Source organism: Ruditapes philippinarum, unplaced genomic scaffold, assembly GCF_026571515.1.
Source record: "Ruditapes philippinarum isolate M1 unplaced genomic scaffold, ASM2657151v2 ctg1385_1_1_1_1, whole genome shotgun sequence".
Taxonomy (NCBI): Eukaryota; Metazoa; Mollusca; class Bivalvia; order Venerida; family Veneridae; genus Ruditapes; species Ruditapes philippinarum.
In genome coordinates this window covers 280,320-299,209 of record NW_026854172.1, presented here as the reverse complement: position 1 = coordinate 299,209, position 18,890 = coordinate 280,320, and the positions used below count along the sequence as shown (strand labels likewise).

Genomic DNA, 18,890 nt, shown 5'->3' with positions numbered 1-18,890 from the left:
CACATCCGTTTCCGGTTGAAGTTTTGTGGGGGTAATTTTTAAAAATATATATTTGTCGCTTTATGGTGCATTTAATAGTCATTTTCGCGGAGTTAAAGATTAACTGACCTGATAATATTTTTAATTTTCTAATATGAAAGGAAGAAAAGAGCACAGTATGGAATAATCTCACAGGCACTTCATGAAATTCTGGACAAGAATCTCTTAACACTAAATCAGCAATGATCAGTAGCTGTCAAATCAACCCGAATGTTACGAACGATTTTTTAACGTAATGTTCGTTTAATATCACTTATTATTTCACTTTTTACTAAATTAAAAACATTTGTCACCTGCTTAAGGCAGGATCCAGAAATTTTTGATGTGAGTGCTAAATTTTGAAACACACAGTGGAGCTGGAAACATCTTAAAATCCAAATGAATTGTATATTTGTCAATCCCAGCACACATACTTATCATATATGTTAATAGAACCTTACTTTAGCAGTAATGAAAACAATGTTACATCAACAAAATACAAATGTTTGCTGGAAAAAATCCGCACACTTACCCTGATTATCTCATTTAAAACTTTTTCACATAACTCTTTCATCCATCAACACAGTATATATTATTCTCCAGAATCATGGTCCATTTTCAGCTTTTTCTCCAATAATATGAGCAAAGCCTCAAAGTGAGCTCCTTGACAGAAATTATAGTACATTATAATTTAATTCTGGTTCCCTGTCCTACTATGGTTCCCGTAGGAGTGCGCAGAAGACTAGTCTAAGCATCTGTTTTCAGCTTTTATTGACATCTTGTTATTCGAAAAGTTGCTTTACCCATAATTTTCTAGTACTTCTGGCGAAAGTTTTTAAAACCATCACTACCTAACAGGTACTGGCATTACCATAAAGCTTGCTTTGCTAGCAGGCCCTTCAAGCTCGCTATAATCTAAATAATATGTGGGAAAAAACAACAAAACATTTGCAATAAGCAAAGTTTTTTTGACAACTCAAATGTGGCTCTTGCACTTGCCATTTTCAGATGTGTAATGCTTTGAATGTGAGAACGAGCATAAGGTTCTAACAATAGCCATAAATTATATAAGGAGCTATAGCTGTTATGTTCAGTTCTGTGAGACTTGTTAGAGGTTTTCAGTTTACTCCAGTACTAATGACAGCTTAATATGTGCCTCTCATAGAAGTTCCTTGATATCAGATTAAATTTACATGCGAAACTAAAATGTTTGTCTTTAATTTAATACTATGTATTAGGTTACTATTTAATACATTTCTGTATAATTAAAAGGACAGATGGAACAAAGAGCAACAATAAGCTGTAACATTAAGACTCTAAGAGTTTTTATTTTTATTTTGACTATAATAATTAGTTTACTGTATTATTTTTCTGGCTTAATCTTTGAGAAAAGAATCATTATATAAGTGCATCAATAACACTTTACAAAATGAACTGTCAGGTGAAATATCAAGTTACTGATAGCAGAAAGGGAACAGTAGAGTTTTAGAGTTAACAACATCATGGCAGAAACAGTAATCATACTTGATGATGGTAATGATGGAACATATAAACATGAAGAATCTGTGGAGGTGGTTGCTGCTGTAAAGGAAGTATGTAACCCTTAAACATATCATCTTGCAGCATTGAATATGTAATACTTAACATTATGAGTATTGTTGTAGACTGTTTTGTTCAGAATGATGCAACTTCTCCTACCTGGGTGCCCTGGCCCCAGTCTCAGCCTTAAAGTGAATAAAAATTTTGTCATTGTCTAGATTATGAGGGCCCTAACACATTTTTGTCTTCATGGATGATTCTTGTAATATTCTTATTGGCAAAGATGTGTGCATTCTTTAATTTCTGTATTCTTTTAGATTTGTATTGTTTCTATCAAAAAGGCATGTAAGTACTTAGTAAAATATGTTTCTTCTATAAAATAATACATAAGACAAAAAGCTTAAGCCAACTTCATTTCTTTGACTGCCAATGTCTGGGGCCCTCTAGTGGACCATATTATTTTGTTTCTGGACTGCCACCAACTAAGTTAAAAAGCATCTAAAATTGTCTGTAATGGATCTTATCATCCATGTAGCTGTAGCTAAATCTGAATGTAACTTAACACCTAACAGCAAATTCACATTAAATGCCTGAATTAAATTTGATCTATGACCAGCTTCAAACGTTAAGCCTCATGGACACTTACTTTACTGCAAGAGCAAAATATACATCAAAGAAAATAAGATATTTATTATGTACACCATAATACTTAAATTGTAAAGGTCTACAGTACTAAAATAATGTTTAATATTTTTAATTTTTTTGATATTTTTAGATATTACAAAGTGTATTAAGTAAGTCTAGAAGAGCAGATATTCAAGTCAGCATCAAATCAACAAAAACATATCAAAACTCTACAAGTGAATCATGGTTCTATATCAAAGGTATCTTTCTTAGGTAATTATAGGAAATAAATCTTTTTAATAGATGTTTGTATTAATATTTGTCAAGGTTATATTTCAAAAAATATTTTTGAATGTGAAATATTAAGAATTACTTGATTTTGATAATCTCCTATACAAAGAAAAGCCAAAGTTAGTCTTAATTATTCTTATTAAAATAATGATTTACATGTTCTTCAATAAAGGAATTTGCATAATAGAATGAAAGATATGCGACTTTGATAATTTCCACTGTTTGTTTTATATTTCAGTAACTAGCAAGTGCCCAATAGACCGACATCATTTAGAAGGTACAAATGTGGCAATCTCCCTTATGTTTATCACTGTCTATATTTCATACAGTAATATGCTAAAAATACAGAATGAGCCTACTATATATACATACATGTGAATTTTTTTTGATGGTGAAGTGGGAGATTTGTCTTCAAAAAGAGGGAGATTTTAGAAATTGCAATAAACAAAGAAGGAAGTTCTGAGATCAAAAATAGGGAGATTTCTTTAAATTAATTTGTAAAAATACCTCTTATTTTAAGAAAGATCTTTGAAAATATGGCTGCAGAAAGTGGGAGTCTCCCGCTAAAAGTGGGAGAGTTCACATGTATGTATATACACCAGGATATAGCCCCAATGTATAAAGTAACTCATTCTATTTAGTTGTCAATTCATTGATGGGGGAACATATTTATTTTGTGTATTACTTTTTTGTATTTTTTAAAATGCTTTTTGAGGTTTTATATGCCATAAATTATATATTATAATCTTGTATTATTCTTAATCTTTAATTGAACATGCCTTTATTAGTACGGTGCAATTAGTATAATACTGACATCTGAATAAGACCTGCAACTTTGTATATACACATTACATAGTTATAAGATAAGTTTACCAAGTATACAAAGTGAACATTTTCTGCTCTTGTTATTGCTAAATGGAAGGTAAAAAATGTTAAGATGTTTTTCAAAAACAGGTTACAACAAAAACCCAGCCTTACATTCTATACTTGGGTATATGCAGTCACTGGAAAATGAAAGCCATCTGTGTATCCAGAACCCATGTCACCTTGAAGATGAAGATCAAAGTTCACTTCAACAGAATCTAATTCTTGTAGGTGAAAGGTTAAATGTACTAAATGAAGTCCAAAGATCCAAAAAGATTGAAGAGTCTATACTTTACTTAAGGGTAAATTGTTAATCTTTTTTTATCCTTTCCATTAATTGAAAAGTTGTTTTTTATCAAATCAACAATTAATTTAAATTAAAAAAAGGTCCTTAAAATTTAAAAAATACAATGATAGAATTTTAAAGAAGAAAAAGAAATACATGTATCAAATTGAACAGTGAACAATTCAATATACCGGTAATAATGAATGAAACAAGGGGAGTAATCTAAATAGTTTGCAACAGTTGCAATCCAATTTATTACCTCCCTTGGTTTAAAAAGCTGTATATCTGACTATTAGTTGTCTGACTTATATTATAGATACATGACAGTATGTTACACATGATGAGGGAATGTACATGTATACATAGTTACATGTCTCAGATACGTGTCTTCAGACCTAAAGTTTGTTATATTTTAGTTAAAACCATTTTTATTGTATTATTTGATTGTAAACATAACTTGGAGCTTGTACCGCTGTTGTCTTGCTTCCTGGAACTAAACAATTTAATAAATTTGAGCCGCGCCATGACAAAACCAACATAATGGGTTTTCGACCAGCATGGATCAAGACCAGCCTGCGCATCTGCACAGTCTGATCAGGATCCATGCTGTTCGCTTACAAACCCTATAACAAATAGAGAAACTGATAGCGAACAGCATGGATCCTGATCAGACTGAGCGGATGCGCAGGCTGGTCTGGATCCATGCTGTTTGCAAACCCATTATGTTGGTTTTGTCATGGCGCCGCTCATATTATTTCTATTAGAGAAATCATGGTTGTGACATAACTAGGAAGATTAACAGAATTAAAAACTGACAAGCGGGAATCCTAACCTCAAGGCCATGTCACATCTTTCATTTTTGTGTCACTTCATACAGTAGTAATGATTTTTATTTTTAAAGTTTGTCCAGACTACTCCTCTTACACAAGTAATTCATTTTCAATGAAACTTAACTGGATTGATCAGTACTTTAATTAATGAAAACTGTCTAATATGTTTATTAATTACATTAATCTATGATAACTGATTCACTTTTCATCATTTTCACCTAAACAAAGTAAATGAAACTTGCCCGTCAGTTTTCCCTCATTAATTCTATGATCATTGTTCTTGTCTACATAATTTCATCCCCAGGCTGACTTGAGGTTCACAATGAAAATAAGCGAGGCAGTGTCTCAGACAGACTTCAGGTAAGTTATACAATCTTAAGTTTCACACTCACATAGGAATCATTATTGTTTTGAACCTATACATTGTAAATTTTGCAAACAAATATGCTGACAACCATATAACTTCCTTGCCTGTCACAGCCCTACATCTCCATAGCCTGTCACAGCCATGTAACTTCCTTGTTTACCACACCCCTACAACCCCCATGCCTGTCACAACCATATTACTATGGTCTATCACAATCATACAACTTCCTAACCTGCAACAGCCATACAATGCTCTTGTCTGTCACCATATAACTCCCTGGTCTGTAACAATCGTACAACTTCCCCTGGCCTGTTACTGGCCTTCAACTATATAACTTGGGTCTGTTACACCATACAACTCCATGGCTTGTCATAATACCATTTTTACTCTTTCATTCATTTTAAGACAAGGTATCTTTTTTGTGTAGCACATTATATACTAGTAGTACAATTGTTGTGCACATTTAGACTCATTACCACTGGTTCATGATCATGGAGTTCTTAAATAGACCATTTTAACATTTTTTCTTTATTAATATTTTGGGTAGACCTGCTTGTAATATTGTGCAAAACGTAATAACTTTATTTGAAGAATCGTTAGTCTGTGCATGTTGTAATGCTCATACATATACTAAGTAGGGTTATATGTATATTTTCAGGGTAGAGTCGTGGAGAAAATTGTCTCAATGTTTACCCTCTATGGTCACTGATGCTGCATTTTACCTCCAGTAAGTTTATTTCTTATTTGTATTTGGGGGCATCCATGGCCGAGTAGTTAAGGTCAAACCACTAGCCCCTCACCACTTTGGGTTTGAGTTCTGACAGAGACTTTGGATTCTTTCTTGTGAGGAAGCTTTCCAACTAGCTGGTTCTACTTAGTTGCTCATGTAGGCCTGAAATATTCCACGGAAGGGCACCTGAGGTCTTCTTCCACCAGTTTAGCTGGAACGTGCCATATGACCTATACTATGTTGATGAGATTTAAACCCCAACCAGAACAAAAAGTTGTGGTACTTCTAATCTATTGTCCTTCTGTATCAGGCTTTTTGCTGTTAAAGTATTTTTTTAATGAAGGTTCCTCACATACAGTTCAATTTGAATAATTCATTGTTATAAAATGAGAGGTATATCAGGAAAATGATCTTGCTAGTGTATAATTATGTCTTTTCATGCATACTTCGATACCATATCCTTGTTATGTTTAATTTTATGGAACTTTTTCATAACATAACATTAAAATATGGTTTTCATTGTCCATACATAATTTAGTAATATTTATATCATATATATATATTACAGGGATAGTGATATGACAGCTGTTTATGACATAGTGGTACCATGTACCATAGATCCTGTCTGGACTGATGTACAAGTACTGACATCTCAGAATGTTTACATGAACAGATCAGTTTATATATCTACTGTAGCTCTATATATACCTGTAGAACAATCTGTATCTAGCTTGTGTACTGTATCCTTGACATAAGTTATATTTCTAAGGGGATAGAGTTCCAGTAACCATTCGACCTAGATATCATGGGTTTGAGTCCATATCTGACCATCTTAAAATATTGCAATCACTGTGTTTTGTATCAAGATCAAAGCTTTTTTTGTAATTTCTAGATGTTAATAATTATGGTGTTTGGCACAGTTTGGCAAGTTATACGCCAATGTGCCGTGCCATTTATAAACTCAAACAAACATAGTAAATGTGGCAAAGTAAATATTGTTATATGTGAAAGTAGATTTAATATACGTTTTTTTAGTACTGTTAATATCACAGGTGGCAGTATCAGTGTTTGGACATCCCACCCCTATCTGCCCCTGGACCCCTACTACAACCCCTGAAAAAAAAATAATTCAACACTCTAAGGCTTACTATAAGGTACCAAATACAAAACCACCAATGAAATTATAAAAAAAAAATTTTTTTTTCCACTATCAAAATTATAGTTATAGAAAGGTGAAAAGCCTACTATATGTTCATTTGCCAAACAATGTGGAACACGGGAAATCGTCGTTTCGGCGACTGAAGCGCATTCCGAAGGCATTTTGCTGCATCATTCATTTACATCAATAAAAAGAACTTGAATTCCACAGCTTACTTAATTCAAGTTTAACGAATATCAATATTCTATCGATTCTTCTATTTCACGGTAATTTTTGACTTGTCGCTGCCATTTTGGATTCTGATACCTGTGTGTTATACGCGATCTGATTGGACGTCAAATTTGGCTCGTCCAATCAGATTGCGTATTTCAACCCAGTTATCAGACTGCAAAATGGCTACGACAATTCAAAAAATACCGTGAAACAGAAAAAATCGGAATGCTAGTGATATTCGTTAGACTTGAATTAGATAAGCTGTGGAATTCTAGTTCTTTTTATCAATGTTAATGAATGATGCAGCGAAATCCTGCCGGAATGCGCCTCAGTCGCCTAAACGACGATTTCCCGTGTTCCACATTGTATGGCAAATGAACATATAGTAGGCTTTTCACCTTTCTATAACTATAATTTTGATAGTGGAAAAATTTTTTTTATATAATTTCATCGGTGGTTTTGTATTTGGTACCATAAAGTAAGCCTTAGAGTGTTGAATTTTTTTTTTCAGGGTTGTAGTAGGGTTCCAATCGCAGATAGGGGTGGGGTGTCCAAACACTGATACTGCCACCTGTGGTTAATATGTTATAGTATATACAGATGTTAAAATGATGACAGTATTTTATGTAAAATTGTTTAAATATTTGATTTTATAATTTCAGTAAAATTTAAACATATTTGTTTAATTTGACTGATATTCAAACTATCATAATGTAATGTACAAACAGTTAACCTTAAACCTTTATTATATTATTGCTTTTATAAGCTGTATATAAAAATTATCTTCCTTAACACACCGCCTCCGTGGTCGAGGGGTTAGAGTCGATGACTTCTAATCCAGTTACCTCTCTGGTTTGGGTTCGATCCCCGGGAGATGCTTTTGTAGTTTAACGCGGAGGAAGGTAGTTTAGTACTGGTGTAACTCTCCAGGAACAATGGTTGGGAAACTACCCGCCTATATGACTGAAATACTGTTGGGAAAAGGCGTAAATCAAACAAACAAACAAACAAAATCTTCCTTAACACATTTATAAGTTAACATTTTATGGTCCTGGTTGTCTGCCTCTAGATGTAACAGTAGTCTGCCCTCTACTGGCTAGTGTTGACTGGAGTAGATTCAAGCTTAAAGTGGACAGTGAATTATTACCGACTTATAAAGGTGAGGCTTGCACTATGAAATAAATGAGACTGTACATGCTAGGAATTGCATAACATCAACATTATAACATCTTTCATGCAATGTTTTTACATCATGTTAAATAATAAATTATTGTTATTTAAATAACTTAACTATTGATTGCTCTGTTACAATGAAGGTGCATTACATTCAAAATTTTCTTTGTACATGTATATAATATTCATTTCATGTAGCATTGGAGCAACTGTTATACAGAGTGGTAATCCAACATGATTATAAAGTAATACTTAAAAAGTTTTTTGTTTTTTATACCCCCAAAAACGAAGTTTGGGGGGGTATATAGGAGTCACCCGGTGGTCGGTCGGTCGGTTGGTCGGTCGGGCGGTCGGTCGGTCGGTCGGTCCAGACGTCCGTTGCATTTTCCTTGTCCGGAGCATAACTTGAAAACTAATGGTTGGAATTCAATATGACTACATACAATGGTCAAGCACATTGAGAGGAAGTGCAGTGCACAAGAACCATAACTCTATCTTGACTAATTACAGAGTTATTGCCCTTTGTTACTTTTCCTTGTCCGGGGCATAACTTGAAAACTACTGGTTGGAATTCAAAACAACTTCATACAATTGTCAAACACAATAAGGGGAAGTGCAGTGCACAAGAACCATAACTCTATCTAAAGTAATTACAGAGTTATTGCCCTTTGTTGCTTTTCCATTGCGTTTTTTTTTTGTCCGTTGCATTTTCCTTGTCCGGAGCATAACTTGAAGACTAATGGTTGGAATTCAATATAACTACATACAATGGGCAAGCACATTGAGAGGAAGTGCAGTGCACAAGAACCATAACTCTATCTTGACTAATTACAGAGTTATTGCCCTTTGTTACTTTTCCTTGTCCGGGGCATTACTTGAAAACTACTGGTTGGAATTCAAAACAACTTCATACAATTGTCAAACACAATAAGGGGAAGTGCAGTGCACAAGAACCATAACTCTATCTAAAGTAATTACAGAGTTATTGCCCTTTGTTGCTTTTCAATTGCCTTCTTTTTTTTTGTCCGGAGCATAACTTGAAGACTAATGGTTGGAATTCAATATAACTACATACAATGGTCAAGCACATTGAGAGGAAGTGCAGTGCATAAGAACCATAACTCTATGTAAAGTAATTACAGAGTTATTGCCCTTTGTTACTTTTCCATTGCTTTCTTTTGTCCGGACCATAACTTGAAGACTTATTGTTGGAATTCATTATCACTTCATACAATGGTCAAGCACATTGAGAGGAAGTGCAGTGCATAGGAACCATAACTCCATCTTGACTAATTACAGAGTTACTGCCCTTTGTTACTTTTCCTTGTCCAGAGCATGACTTGAAAACTACTGGTTGGAATTCAAAACAACTTCATACAATGGTCAAGCACAATAAGGGGAAGTGCAGTGCACAAGAACCATAACTCCATCTTGACTAATTACAGAGTTATTGCCCTTTGTTACTTTTCCTTGTCCAGAGCATAACTTGAAAACTACTGTTTGGAATTCAGTACAACTTCATACAGTTGTCAAGGACATTCAAAGGAAGTGCAGTGCACAAGAGCCATAACTCCATTTTGACAAAATACAGAGTTACTGCCCTTTGATACTTTTCCTTGTCCGGAGCATAACTTAAAACGTACTGGTTGGAATTCAAAACAACTTCATACAATGGTCAAGCACAATAAGAGGAAGTGCAGTGCACAAGAACTATAACTCTATCTTCAGTATTTATAGAGTTATTGCCCTTTGTTCTTTTTCTTTGTCTTTCTGGACTTATTACAGTGTAATTCAATTAAACTTCATCAATGGCCAACCACATTGAAAGGAAATGCAACATACATGAACCACAATTATCTTTAATTGCCCACAACCATAACTCTATGTTTCAATTCTTTTACAAGGTATTCTGTTACTAGTAACATCCTCATTTCCGAAGCAGACTTGTGGGGGTATTAATCACATTTAGTGATAGTTCTAGTTTTTTCTGACCCATACATTTTCTTATTCAAGATTTAAATTCTATTTACTACCCATAGTATATCTTATCCGGGAGTCATGTCTGTTTTATACATTTTCTTAACCAATATTGTATGTTATTGTTACTATAATTTATTTTTTAAGTCTTCAAGATGACAAGTACAATGATTTTTTATTACCTTATGATTTTAGGATTTTAGTGTTAAATATGTATCATATATGAGTATTAGTTATTGTTTAACCATATTTTACAGGATTGCTACCACATCATGCCAGTGTTGGGTTAAAGACATCAGAAAGAGGATGTGATATTGGTTGTTTTGTAATCCAAGTTTTTATACTGCTACAATTTGCTGACACAAATGAAACATTGGCAGGTACATAAAGATATTTATCTGAGGTTGAAGTATTCTCTAAAGCAAGGTTTTAAGTCTATATTTCATAGGGATTTGACAGTGGGGGTGTTTTATCAAAACCTGTTAGAAACATTGTCTATCAAAGTTTATAGTCAAATACATGTATACTTATTATATATGATAATTATATATGTTTTGGGGCTTTTTTTTCTCAAAAGTTTCTCACTTTACACATAAACATTTTACTCTTTATTCAGAAAACTGTAAATGGTTTTATTCTCATCTGTCTATAACAAATGTATGTAAATATTTAATATCTTTGTGTCATGTTTTTAATTTTGAAGATTATCAAGAAATGAACCAGAATGTTGCATCAGTATTACAAGAATGTACCTCTACTATGATCAGTGTCATACAGAAGATTACAGACAAGCTTCTACAACCTGTTGTTAACAAAGCTAAGGTACTTTCTCTCTTGTGGCTATCTGTAATATACTCTATAGAAGTAAAAGATCCTGACTTAGACATGCAAATGCTTCTGAAATGTTCTTACTTTGTTGAAATACATTTCCTCATTGATTATAGATTTCACTGAGGGTTTTTTTGTTTTTTGTTTTTTTCTTTTTTTCTTTTTTTTTAAATAAATATACATGAACCTGCAATTAGTTTTATTCAAATCTGTTAAAGCAGCATGCCTCCAGATTCTTGCTAATTTTCATGAAAATTTTGAAAATGTATGTAACAGAAAAATATTGTGAAGGGAAGAAAGATATCAATTTGCAAATTGCCAATTGCAAATCAGGCTTACAATCAACGTATATTACCAAAAAGAGGTAAAAATATGCAAAAAAAGTCCTTACTGTGTTAGACACGCAGTATATATATGGCAATAAATTAGGGATGGCAACGAATACCAAAATCAATACTCGTGTACTCGGTCATTTTTCCGATCGAGTACTCGGTTACTCGGATGATTTCCAATGATCTTTAAATTAAAGTTTTATCACACAATATCAACACCGTCTGCATGCCACTTTCGTTTTCTATTTTAATTCATAGAATTCTTAACTATAAATAGGACTGCAAGAAATAGATATAATAAATATAAACATAAGAAATGTCAATTTTGCAGATATCATTTTTTTCCACCACTGCACGTAGGTAGCACAATACAAAGCTACAAAATAATATTCCGTATTATTTACGTTTTTATAATAAACAAGTTTCGGCTACAAACTGTCTAATAATTTTAAAGGTGATTAAATATCATAAGAGGCCGAATGATGTAAACGACACAGGGCTGTGTAATAATCCCATACACGTGTCAAACTGCGGGTCAAACTGTGGATCGCCTCGTTAAATTTACGATATCATTTTCACACCTCTGCAAGGATGTTTTGATTGCATTTAACAAGTATTTATACAGATACCTGTACATTTCCGAATTTCTGAACTAATCTTTCTAAATCGAAAAAAAGTAGAAATTAAATTTTTTTTTCGAGTAATCGAATATCAATTTTGTTAACCGATATTCGGACGTTCGATCGAGTACTCGGTTAACCGGTTACTCGTTGCCATCCCTACAATAAATACTACAAAATCAGTCATTAATCGCACATAAGTCATGTAAATTATTACTTGAATCTTTTTACATTTCTTTAAATCTTAGTACAATTTTCTCAAGTTTGATTTTCTTGAAATACATGTATGTTGGCTTATCTGTAGGCATGCAGTTTAATACAATACAGCATAATATGTATCCTAAGTCAATATTTTGAATAAAGTAAATTAATGGACATTGAAAACATATTTGAAAATATATCGAGAAAACTTTTAATAGAGTTTTAATAATTATGGTGTTTTCCAGATACATTATATTTTTATATGACATATTTGTATATATAGAGGATATTTGTTTAGTTCAGTGTAAGATCGGAATATATTTCACCGAGTGAGCACCAAAAGGTAAATTTCACGAGTGGCGCAGCCACGAGTGAAATATGAACTTTTGGTGTTCACAAGGTGAAATATATTTCAATCTCACACTAAACTAAACAAATTTTCTTTTTATTACATGCAAAGAAACGTTTTAAAAAGACATTAAACCTAATACTGAATGAAAATAATGTCATTTACGACCTCACGTCATTAAGTTGGTACCCAGTACTGTGAACGCTGGTATTTCACTGAAACAATGTAAGGGGCTTAAATTAAAAACTGTGAAATTATCAAAGTGGTAATTTCACTGTTTCAAACAGTGAAATTACCAGTTTTATATCACTGATATATTTCTATAAACCACTGAATAGCATGTAATAAATATTTTTAAATATTATTCTAGAATAGAGATATAGTAATGAGGAGTATAAGTGGTATATGTAAGGCAGTCACAGACATTGTTTCTATGAGTAGTAATGAACAGTTTAGAACAGCCACTCTACAATATATGAAGGTAAGAATTGTTACCTACTCTAAACATTAAGCATTCCCCTATTTAAATTGATGATATCAAAGTTTTATTAAATAAATTGTAAGATTATATGTTATTTTGGTTTTGGAGTGATATATGTGGATATATTACCTGTTAAGATTTTATATCACCCGAGCCGTTAGGCGAGGGTGATATTTTATCTTGGCAGGTAATATATCCACATATATCACTCCAAAACCAAAATAATAATTTTATTACCCTTCCCCTGCCGAGTTTAGACGATTTTTAAAAAAATCATTGCTGTTTCAAATGAAACGTCGAAATAAGATTCCCTTTAGGGTACCTCTTCGTCACAACATAACGTCACATAAATACATGACGTATTTTTCCCGTACCTAACAATTGTAAACAAGAGAAAAGGAGTAGTCTATTAAACGCACTTTTTTTGTAATTAATATCAAGCTTTCACAAGGTCATATTTGTTTTCGATACTGATGGTAATATGTATCATTACTCTACTTTTGTAAATATTTATCATTTGACAGTTAAAAAGTGCTTTTAAATCGGAATTTACACCGCGTAAAATCGAACCGTACGCGCATCACCTCAGCGCATGTTGTTTTCAATGTTGGGTACCCAACGGGGGAATTTAGAGTGTATATTACCCGTCTGGCTCGGTTATATCAATTTCTTTCGGGTGATCAATATCCAATCAAAAAGGCGGACAAAATCTGGAAGGGTAATAAATATTTTTATGGTTAACTTAATATTTAAGGGTATGTTTTTTTTTTTTTTAATCTAATTCAGCATCAGTTTAATACATATTAAAATTAAGAAATAAAGCTTGTATGAATGTAAAATGTAAGTATGAAAGAACAAAGTATAAATAATTCTTCTTAATGAACTTTAATAATATGAAACAACAATATTTAAATTTGTGTATTTAAAATTCAGTATTCATTCACAATTTCTTTACATCTGCTTAGACAATCTCAATAAAGAGGCTTTACAATTATTGGCATATCTAACTTCACTTCCTAATAAAAAAACTACAAATCCTGTCATAAGTCAACATTTTTATTTCCTATTTGAACATATATAGTGCAATATTTTTTGTTTTAAGAACTACTTACCAACAAAATAGCCTGTGGTAAATGGGGTATGTCTAGCTCTCAACCTAGGGGTCAAGCACTTATCAGGTCACGACCATGTTTCCTCATGAACACCAGTACTCAAAATATGTACAGTACATGTACTTGAAAATGATTAATATTAGTTGCAATTGGAGCTTATTTCAAAATCATATTAATATGTTAAACCTAACTAAGAGCAGATTTTAATTTTATTTTTTTGGTTTTTTTAATAGACTGACTATTTTAGACTTTTGAATTAAATTAATATATATTTTTTCTGCACATTATGAATACGTAGGTTAAAGACACAGTGGAACTTGGAGTTGAGATGAAATGTAAACTTACAGAAATCAGTCAAAGAAAACATGCTGCAGTGTGGACTGGTTCTCAGAGAAAATATTCCTCAAATTCTAAGGTGACTGCTTCACTCTTTCAGTTATCACATGCTCAAGTTGTAACTATAAATGTTAGATTGATTATTATAATATTATTTTATATTGCTTGTTTTGTATAAAGTAATTGATGTTTTTATTGAAGAAGTAGACATTATTAAAGGAGCACATGCAAAGTTAATCAAACATTTCAATTACATCAGAATATACATGTATATTATTACTTTAACATTAGGAAGAATCTATTTGCAATGCAAATTGTTGTTTAATTTATCATTTAACTATATTTTTTTAATTAAAGTCTCTCTATTGCTCTAAGCCTGTCTAGACATATTGAACTTTAAGCTCATATACAGAAATATACATTAAATTACATGTGCAGATGGATCAAAAGTTACAAAGTGAATCAAAGGGTAGCCAAGACAGTTGGTTTGATGCCGGAACAATATCTGATGCTGTGACAAGTGATAGAAACATTGTAATAGATCAGACAGATTGTATAGGGTATGCTGGTAATGGTGACAGGACAGATGTTCATGGTAACAGGACAGTGGAGGAACAACAAGATAGTAACAAGATTAGTGATATAAACAGAAACTCCATTATAATCACTGACCAGACTATAAACACCTGTCCTAGTTTATACAATGCCACTTTACACAGAAATAATGATGGTACATTGTCTGATATAGATAAACAAACTGAAGAAAATTGTGTGAGTAGATTTGAAAGTAAATGTGTGAATCAAAACAAAACTCCTGATATACGGACAATTATAGAAGATATGGAGAAAGTGTCACCATTCCAGCAGCTAGTCATGGAGAACCATAATGCATGTATGGATATAACACCTGACTTGATGCAGATTACACAAAGGATGAAAGATGTCTCACCTTTCCAACATATTAATGAAGATGATCAGGTAAATTCCATACATGCTGAAATAAGCATTGAAGATCCTTGTCCACGTGATTCACAAACAGTCCCTGATAGACAGTCTAAAGTCAAGGTTATGACACCTGATCTTGTACATGTTATTCAGGGTATGAAAGATGTTTCTCCGTTCCAGCAACTTGCTTGTGATGACCAGATAGTTCCTGCTAGTCCTAACATCAATACTGAAGATCCTTGCCTATCTCAACAAGTACATGATAAAATCCAACATTGTCCGGATATAGCACATGCCACTGAACATATCTATTTGAATAAAGGTAGAAATTATGTAAACAATTTCAATCATAAACAATACACCAGTCATAATTCATATCAAAACCAAAGGTCAGCCAAGTTTGAAACTTCTCACAATGAGAAACATTCAGATTCCAGTCAAAGAACAAGTAAAATACCAAAATTGCTGAGATCTAAGACGGATAAAGTCACTACCAACTTTTTAAAAACTGATTTGCAAGAATCAGATTTAGAAATATTGAAATCTGAGGAGTTTGGTGCAACTCTTGAGGTAGTTACTGAATTCATTGATGAGATGAAATGTATGGAAGAGTTTCCAACAATCACTGATCAAACAGAAGAGTCAAAATATGGTACTGTAGTGAAAGACAAGCAAAATGTTAACACAGCAGAAAAGTTAAGTCATGATTCAGATATCACACAGAATAGTAAGACTGGAGATGACATTGACAACAATGAAGATATTAGTAAAGATGATGATGATCATGATAAAGGTTTAGAGAAACAAACTGGTAGAGACAAACATGACATAGATGACTGGTTTAATGATGTGTTACTAGAAGTTGGAGAGTGGTTTGATTAAAAAAAAACCTTTGATGATTAGTTAAATGTGCTGACCAAATATGTGTCTAATTATCGTTACTAGAATTATTGAAATGTCTTTTGTTAAGTTTATAAATTCGATATAGTTGCAAAAACAATAAATATGGTATTTTGATATGAATGGGTTGTAATAAATTACATGTATCACTATTCAAATAGATAGCTGAAAATATTGCAATATTCATTTCAAAAAAAAATGTTTAATGTATTAACTCTCAACATACATGTAACTTATGGGTAAGTAAAAGCATGATCTTTGATGCTATTTCATAAAATAAAATGACTTGGTTGTGGTTTAAATGTATCATTGCTTATTACATTAAATCAATAATTACAAAATTTAAACAAGATTTGTATTTTTCCCTTGTAATATGAATAGTTGCTAAGTTATGCTCCTGGCCAACCTGCTCCTGTGAAGTTAATATCCAACGGCATATATATACAAGATTTAAAAAGCATATGACCGTTAAAACATATGAAGTTTACAAATAGATCGGGGTCCTTGGGTTTACTTGCTCGTTGGGCAGTAAAGAGATGTGTAAAGAGTTATATTTTCTTGTATATTTTAACATATCTAAAATGATTTACCAAAATAAATGTAATTTTCATGGAAATTTATTTCATCCCGTCCCTAACTATTTTCTAGTATTTGCATACATGCTTCAATCATAACGGCGAAATGACGGCATTCTAAGGACGCAGTTTCTGTTGAAAAAATAACATCATTTTGAAGCTTGCGACTCACCTGGCACCCCCATGCCAAATGAAATTTCCAGCAAATGCAAAACTACAGTGTACATGTTGTATATACATTTGTATATTTAAAACATCAGTCTTATAAATATGCATGAAAACAGCGGTACTCTATTCTACATACAAGTAGCATTTTGCTAGTTTGTCTTTAATTGAACACTTGTTGACTTTTCTTCTATTAATTAAAATGTAATCTGGTAACATCTTCCCGATTAATCTTTAGTAACAAAGCTATCTTTTCTACCAAACTTTGATATGATGGATAATATCTGACTTATATTTTGTACAACTTAGTCTTTGAAAAATCAGCCCGTATCGCAAAATCAGCGTGAAGCACGTTTATTTTTGAATCATTGCGGGTACAAAACTAATGCATGTTTAGAAAGGACTGTAACTTTGCATGGTGTTTTGAGAACTTTATCGGTATTTAATGTACATGTATTAGCATATACATCTATACTATATGGAGTAATATTTTAAACAAGTCTGACGATTATCTATTAGAATCATTAATAACTGAAATAACTATCACAGCTTCCAATTCTTCAAGTGTAGAGGACTGAATACCGCTGAAGCCTTTTGCACTCCTGAATAGGCTTGATAAAAACCGAGTCATTTTCATCAACCATTTATGTTTGGAAGGATTTCCCCTTTCCAAAATCTTTGCAGAAAATTACTTAACATTTGATTTTGTTTACATGATATTCACATTACAAACGTATGTTGCAATTAAATGTCATTCACAAAGTATTTTTTTCTGTTCTGTTTTGCTGCGGACAACAATTCCGTTCAGAAAATCGACAAAATACTTGTACTGGAGATTGAAATACATTTATTATCAATATACAAACTACATGTAGTTATAACAATGCAGTCTAAAAGACAGCTATATCCCCCACCGCGATACTTACCATTATTTTGCACAGTTGAACGATTTCTTATTTTAGAAATTTAGATTTTAAAGCATAATTTTACTTTGAATTCTAATCCGGTATGTGAAAGTTTAGATTTCAAAGAACTAGCATACATTCAAATGAAAACAATGTGTCAAACTGATTGATGGTACCAATCCCTATCAGTGAACTTGTGAGCTTAACGTATGTCAGGTACAAGTACTAAATAGGAGTCAGTTGCTCAGTAAAGTTTTGATGTCTGTAGCAGAAAGGGTTGTTATCTAATAAGCATGGTATGACAAACGGAACATAATTCATGAAAATTCTTCAAAGTGAGTGGGAGATATGAAGCGGACACGAAACGCAGGCTCAAACATTTGACCTTCAAGGGTGACATTGAGCCAAAAATTACTGACTCGTGCTTTTTGTATATCGTCTCAGAGAGCTTAACATTTGGACCAAGTTTCGAGAATATTCTTCAAATGATGTGGGAGATATTGAGCGGACACGAAAATGTTACGGACGAAGGGCATTCCTAGAATCCCCTCCTGCTTCGCACAGGATAAAGTAATAATAATAAATGCAGTTGAATTAAAAATAAAACATGATTTGTTGTTTTTTTTTTTGTTTTGTTTTTTTAAAGAAAATAGCAACTCTTATTAGAATTTGGGAGTGTAAATAAATGTATAAGGGAATCTACAATTTTTTCATAATAATTCTTGTGATGTTGCGATGTTATCATTAATATTAAGCGAACCGTTAAAGATAAGTTTGTAACATTAATGTTAAATCTACGATACACGTCAGCGGAGTTTTCATGTTGAATGTTTAACTCATAGCAACAAAGTCATTTTAATCGCCCAGGAGCGCTCCGTGTTTAAACTGATGTTTACTCTTTTATGGTCAAATCATTGTCAATATATTTAAGTGTATTGTATCTTTAATGACAGATGTCTATATTTGTTCACAAGATTCCATTTAAGGACACAATTATTTCATTGAAGTATTTCCTATATCTAAGGCCCGACTGTGTACATTTATTTAACCGCTTACATATAACACTAGAC

General features: G+C 32.5%; 2 protein-coding genes across 2 annotated transcripts; both read left to right on the top strand.

Annotated features, from left to right (window-relative positions):
• Nucleotides 1-1,343: 1,343 nt before the first annotated feature.
• LOC132739249 (uncharacterized) lies at nt 1,344-5,482 on the top strand. Its single transcript, XM_060726913.1, has 6 exons — nt 1,344-1,610; nt 2,333-2,441; nt 2,711-2,749; nt 3,427-3,638; nt 3,939-4,137; nt 5,478-5,482. The coding sequence occupies exons 1-6, from the start codon at nt 1,521-1,523 to the stop codon at nt 5,480-5,482; spliced, it is 654 nt and encodes a 217-aa protein (XP_060582896.1). The 5' UTR covers nt 1,344-1,520.
• Nucleotides 5,479-16,474, top strand: LOC132739247 (uncharacterized). The gene is made up of 8 exons (XM_060726911.1): nt 5,479-5,546; nt 6,118-6,289; nt 7,957-8,080; nt 10,329-10,451; nt 10,775-10,893; nt 12,772-12,882; nt 14,293-14,409; nt 14,769-16,474. Exons 1-8 carry the CDS (start codon nt 5,518-5,520, stop codon nt 16,155-16,157), a joined length of 2,184 nt encoding a protein of 727 aa, XP_060582894.1. The 5' UTR covers nt 5,479-5,517; the 3' UTR covers nt 16,158-16,474.
• Nucleotides 16,475-18,890: the final 2,416 nt, after the last annotated feature.